Raw genomic sequence first — 6,055 nt, forward strand, 5'->3', positions numbered from 1 at the left:
TTTGTGTAATTTGCACCTCTCATGGGGATCTCAAGGGATGGAGTGTTGATCGTGGCGCTTGACTGCTTAATTGCCCCAACATGTTTAGCAGTATGGCTTAGATTTTTTGATGTGTGTTCTGCTCTTAATAGTCAATATTGAATAACATATTATTAAAAAATAATGTAAATCAAAAACCTTCAACTTTCAAGTTCTTACTTTTTGTGTTCATGTGGGTGTCATATGGTTTTGAACATTTTCAAGAAAAGATTAAATATTTAATGACTCTAAAAATGTCATGTGGTGTAACCATTGAGTAAAAAAGTAAAAACATCTTCCTTATATCTTGACTACATGTAAGTGTCCACGTCTTAATCATAATATCAAAAAATAAAAAAATTATATATATATATATATATATATATTGATATCCACTGATATTGTGTTATATCTAATATATTGTAATATATCTTATGCTTGTTACAGTCTCTCAAAAGGAAGGCGAAGAAGACGAGGATAATCCACAACGAAAAGTCTTTAATATTATAATCCACAAAAAAACTCAGGCAAGGAACCAGCTCAGGGTAGTCATAACATCAAATATCAAACAATCACCGACAGACTACAGAACAGAAGGAAGACTTTAAGTAGGGCAGCTGACGATGGGAAAACAGGTGAAGGGAGTAAACTAATAATGACTAACTAGCAAATTAATAAAAAACCATGGAAACTAATAGACAAGGGGACTCAGGGTTATGTTATGACCAAAACAGAACATAACCATAGGCGCGTTTCCATTACCCTTCAAACTGCGCAAACTGAAATTGCGAATTGAAAATACGCTTAATGGAAACGTGTCAATTTCGCAAAAATACCACGACTTATCGCAAGAGGCAAAAGGTTACATTTTAGTCACATAACATTGGTTAATGGAAACGCCGTCATTTCGCAATACTTTTTTATCGACATTTATAAAATATCGCCAAAGTTTTGCACAAATCTGTAATGGAAACGCGCCTCATGACAGTTCGCCACCCTCCCGGAAGGGGCGTCCTCGCGCCTATAAACAATCCAACAGAGGAGGGAGGATGGGGGTTCAGGAGGAGGGCGTGGGGCAGGCAATGGGCAGGCAATGGAAAAGGAGAATAGTTCATAGTGCCAGGGTGGAGTGGATGGAGGGAGGAGCCAGGGAGGAGCCTGGAGCAGGAGCAGCCAGATAGAGCTCCAGAGGCCAGCCAGGATTGTGGCCCACGATGGAGTCACCAGAGGGAGGAGACGGGGGCCGACTGACGGAGATGACGCTGGTGGAGTAGGAGCCCAGGTTGGAGTCAAGCAACCGCAGAGCCAGGGTGACACCGAGGATCCAAATGGCGAAGGCGGAGCTGAAGGCTCAGGCGACCAAGGCGGAGGCGGGGCTCCAGAAGGCCGCGGCGGAGCCAGAGCGACAGAGGACGAAGGTGGAGCCGGAGGGAAGGAGGAGCCTGACAGAGCCTGAGGGACGGAGTAACGAGGCGAAGCCAGAGGAGTGGAGTCCCGAGGCGGCGGATGGTCGATGACTGACCAAGGCGGAACCGGAGGGACGAGGGAGCCCGGTGGAGCTGGTGGGATGACGGGCCACGGTGCAGACGAGGGAGCTAGGAGCCAAGGCGGAGCCGATGATGTAGTTGTAAAGACGTTCTGCGTCTAAATAAACACAATTCTTGTCAAGAAAAAAAGAGACAGAAGTCACAGTGAGTGGGGTGGCCAACCCTAGCTCCGCCTCTGCATTAATTGCGTGAAATATTTGTAACATGTTAAACTGAAAAAAAATAATCAATCGCATGTGTTAAAGTATTAATTTTGACAGCACTTATTCAAATATAACTTCCACTCAAATATATCTTCCAGTGAGACGACAGTTCTCTCTTGTGACTTATACCAGGCTTATTCTGTTCTACAGTTGCCTGCAAACTCGCATTTGGATCTGCCAGTTGACAACTAATGACCCCACTCTAAATTATTTATTTCAGATACCCAATACAGAAGAAAAGACCTGTCTCTACTTCCACTTCATCACAACTTTAATATTTTTGTCTGACCATATAACATGAACTGAATGAAGCAGATTTTCAACATTCAAGCTGTAACCTTACATTTTATTTTATTTAAAACACAGTGTACATGGATTATTAGCACTTTGAACATCCCCTGGAAATAGTAGGAACTGAATGAAGCAGATTTTCAACATTCAAGCTGCAACCTTACATTTTATTTTATTTAAAACACAGTGTACATGGATTATTAGCACTTTGAACATCCCCTGGAAATAGTAGGCCATCCTAGTATCTATGGCACTCATTTCAACATACAGCACTTCAAATCTTTTTAGAGTGAAGCTTACAAGGACTGGGAGCAAGGCTGCTTGGTACAAACCACAAGGCGTTTTGTGCAATGAAATACTCGCTGCCAAGAGCATCAAACTAACTATTTAAGAAACATTTAGAAACCAAAAACATATTTTGCATATTGCTGGACTATGGTTTTATGGTCATATTTATCAAAGTCTGAATTAAAGAAAATGTTTGTATCTTTTGTAAAATAAACTATTTAGGAACTTTCTTGTTTCACTGCTTGATGTCCAACGGACAGTTTGACCCAGAAGCAAAACAAGTGAGTCACCTGGATCTAGGTTGTACTCGTTTGAGGTGTCCAAAACCTTTAATGAAACAGGTCTGGAAAATCATTAAGCTTGTCAAAAGGGCCACCCCCTTTATTTTAACTTCCTACTCTTGAAAAAGGCATCAGAGAAAGCCAGTAGCTATTCTGAAGGTTTCAGATTTTTTTTTAACAATGAGGCTGGTGGTGTTTAGTTGTGTTGGCTTGTTGTTGTTTATTGCCGTTGACTTCAGTTTGGCACAGTGGTCAAGATTTCAATAAGGCCAGGCTCCACTATGATTCCAACAGCAACAGTCGCCAGTTTTAGCTCCTCAGCAATCTGTTCAAGATCCACAGGCATCAACAACTTTTCGGCCTCCAAGACCTGCAATGAGGCCTGCTGGGGTGGATGCACGGAAGCTTCAAGAACCTGGAAGTAGTCAGTCCAAACAGCTTATGCAGGCTCCTATGGCACCTTTGACCTGGCATTTTCCAGTAATGCCAGAAGAACCCCAACAGCCAGATGTGCCTTTTGAGCCGCGTGTACCTATAGCTCCCCAGAGTGTTGCAGCACAATGTGGGGAGAACTTTGTGCATGTGGAGGTTAAGAAGGACTTCTTTGGTACTGGTCAGCTGGTGAATCCTTCATTTCTCACTTTAGGAGGCTGTGCAGCTGTAGGGGAGAATCCAGAAGCTGAAGTTCTTATATTTGAGTATGAGCTCCAGACATGTGACCGCTCTCTGGTGGTGAGTGGCTGCATATAGGTCAACTGTAGAATTTGTGTAAAATTAGTTCTGTCCAATAATTCACCACTTATACTGCTTTCAGATGACTGATAATGAGCTTGTGTATACATTCAACCTCCTCTATACTCCTGCGGCTTTAGTAGGAACTCCCATTGTAAGGGCTGATGTAGCAGCTGTTGGAATTGAGTGCCACTATTCAAGGTAGTAAACTACTTTGTCTAAGAAGTTTGACCAAACTGACACTTAATCCTCTTTTACTAATCCCAATAGGTTGCATAATGTAAGCAGCGATATCTTGTTGCCCGCTTGGGTTCCTTTTGCTGCAACTAAAGTTGCAGAGGAAGTTCTGGTGATCTCCTTGAGGCTCATGACTGGTAATATGTATTTAAGTGTTAACTTTTATAAGTGACTAGGTAGTGTTGCCAATGTGACTTTAATTTCAGATGACTGGATGTTTGAGAGGCCATCCAATCAATACTTCCTAGGGCAGTTCCTGAAGCTTGAAGCCCCCCCCTCCCCCCCTCCACGCATTCTCTTCAGGTGCCTGGTAGATGCAAAGCTTACAGGCTCCACTTCCAGCTTCATGCGTCGTATTCAGAGTGACAAGCTGCAGTTTCAGTTAGAGGCTTTCAGATTCCAGCAAGATGATAGTGGCTTGGTATTGTAATTTGGGCTGTAGTTCTGTGGGTGAGTTCTGTGAGTTGTTTTACTGATCATGTGTCGTTCTGTAGGTGTACATCACCTGTGCTCTAAAGGCAGTCATGGCCTCAACCCCCACATGTCCAGAGAACAAGGCTTGCTCCTTCATAAATGGCTATATTTGTTTTATTTTGCCCTGTTTTCATTTGTCTAGTATCATGAGTTCGGAATGGGTAACCAGTTTTGTTTGCCTTCTGTAGATGACAATGACCAGGTGTGCATGTGCTGTGACTGCACGTGTGGTTTCGGCAGAAAGGGACAAGCACTGTCTGATTCAGGTAACCTAAAAGAGGTGGTTTTTTTTTTTTTTTTTTTGTGTGTATTGTGAATGACTAGGTGCCAATAAATTTTCATATTAGCAAGTTGTGTGTGGGTTTTTTTTTTTTTTTTCCTTCCCCCTAAATCTGGGGGTCAATTAACAAGGTTCACCCCTCCAAAACAGAACTTTTTAACAAACATCTACATTTACGTTTCTTTTAAAGTGTTTAGTGTATACGAGTTGTTTCTAGGGCTTTTTATAGAACAATTCTTAACCCCACCACAGACCTCACTCCTTTTCAAATTCTGGTTACAGCTATGGTCTGACTCAGTTTGTTCAGAATGAGCTCTGCACTCTCACAAATATTTTCACTACAATCAACAAAGTATAACCAACACAATGTAAATAAGATATTCATTGTGCAGTATAGACTTTATTTTTTATTTTTTGCTCGTCACAGGAGTTTTCACGCATTCGGTGAGCGTGTGCTGTGGCTGAACTGATATCCGCTTCATTGATTACAAGGTAGCGCCTTTGCTCACTTTCTGTGTAGAACCGATTCATAATTTGTATAAAGGCTTTTTTTTTTCATGCGGAGTATACACTGTAACGTTTCAGGAGCGATGACTATCAAAATGTGGGACTGAATCTGAAACTGCGACGCTTAACATTGTGATAATCATAGCGATGGGACAAAACCAATGGTCTATAATACAGAACTGGATTGCTCACGATGTCAAAGTGACGCTGCCATATTGGTATTCTATACATTCTATTGAATGAATAGGAAATCGTATTTTCATGATAAAATATCTAGTCAGCTTTTTTTTTTTTTTAAATCTAAGATCTCGCTGTACATTCTTACAACGCAGACGTCCTAGCATGTAAATGGTTATGTTTAATGTCTGGAATTTCCCCTGCGTATTAAAAAAAAAAAAGTTACATTCTTATACATTACAGTAGCGAATATGCATGCTTTTTAAGAGTCTGAAATAGATGTTGCTCAATCAGGGACATTAAAAATATACACAACGTATTCAGAGAAATAACGCTGATTAAATAAGGTACGGACTTAAAGACATGAAGCTTTATTTCCAAGATTTGAATTTCAATACAACAGAGCAATTGTAGCAGAGGCTTTCATTGTATTTATTGTATATTCAAATCCATTTCTGATACTAATATACCATATGTTGATGTTTAATATTTCCTGCATAATTATGTACATAAAGAAATACAGAAATTTTGTGATGGCTCAGTTACCTGTGTCGCCAGTGTGCAGGAGACACACCCACCTAAACGATTTCAATATATTGCTTATCCTGCCTGAAAAGACCATAAACATTGCAGATAACAAATGAAGGAAAAATTTATTTACATGTAGCAAATTAGCTCAAAAGGGAAATGTATATAAATAATTAAAATTATAATTACAATTATTTACCTCAGCTGCCAGTAGTAACTGTAGCAGAATTAATATTACAATCAATTAATCTGTTCATCCAGCGAACATTCAGTATAATTTCATATCAACTCTAAGAAAGGATATTTTCGTGGCCACAGAAAATAACTTTCTTACAGTAACGCATTAGAGCATGTAGATTGGATCGTAAAAGGGACACTATATACAAGCGGTGACAGAGCCAGAAACGCAGAAAAGGTTTATTAACTAAACACTAACACATAACTAATCTAGACAAACAAACATACAAATCACTCATTCATGGGGAGGTTGGA

General features: G+C 40.4%; 1 protein-coding gene across 1 annotated transcript; it reads left to right on the plus strand.

Annotated features, from left to right (window-relative positions):
• Positions 1-2,908: 2,908 nt before the first annotated feature.
• LOC107681043 (zona pellucida sperm-binding protein 3-like) lies at positions 2,909-4,346 on the plus strand. Its single transcript, XM_016477185.1, has 6 exons — positions 2,909-3,360; positions 3,443-3,561; positions 3,631-3,734; positions 3,804-4,018; positions 4,092-4,154; positions 4,260-4,346. Exons 1-6 carry the CDS (start codon positions 3,004-3,006, stop codon positions 4,344-4,346), a joined length of 945 nt encoding a protein of 314 aa, XP_016332671.1. The 5' UTR covers positions 2,909-3,003.
• The last annotated feature ends 1,709 nt before the right edge of the window (positions 4,347-6,055 follow it).

Source organism: Sinocyclocheilus anshuiensis, unplaced genomic scaffold (genome assembly GCF_001515605.1).
Source record: "Sinocyclocheilus anshuiensis isolate Anshui unplaced genomic scaffold, SAMN03320099.WGS_v1.1 scaffold1756, whole genome shotgun sequence".
Classification (NCBI taxonomy): Eukaryota; Metazoa; Chordata; class Actinopteri; order Cypriniformes; family Cyprinidae; genus Sinocyclocheilus; species Sinocyclocheilus anshuiensis.

What these genes read in the sequence shown, in the direction of transcription:
- LOC107681043 (XM_016477185.1), top strand. Translation starts at nt 3,004, where the DNA reads ATGAGGCCTGCTGGGGTGGATGCACGGAAGCTTCAAGAACCTGGAAGT. An exon ending in ATTGAGTGCCACTATTCAAG is followed by an intron (nt 3,562 to 3,630) that starts GTAGTAAACTAC and finishes TAATCCCAATAG; the next exon opens with GTTGCATAATGTAAGCAGCG. An exon ending in AGCAAGATGATAGTGGCTTG is followed by an intron (nt 4,019 to 4,091) that starts GTATTGTAATTT and finishes GTCGTTCTGTAG; the next exon opens with GTGTACATCACCTGTGCTCT.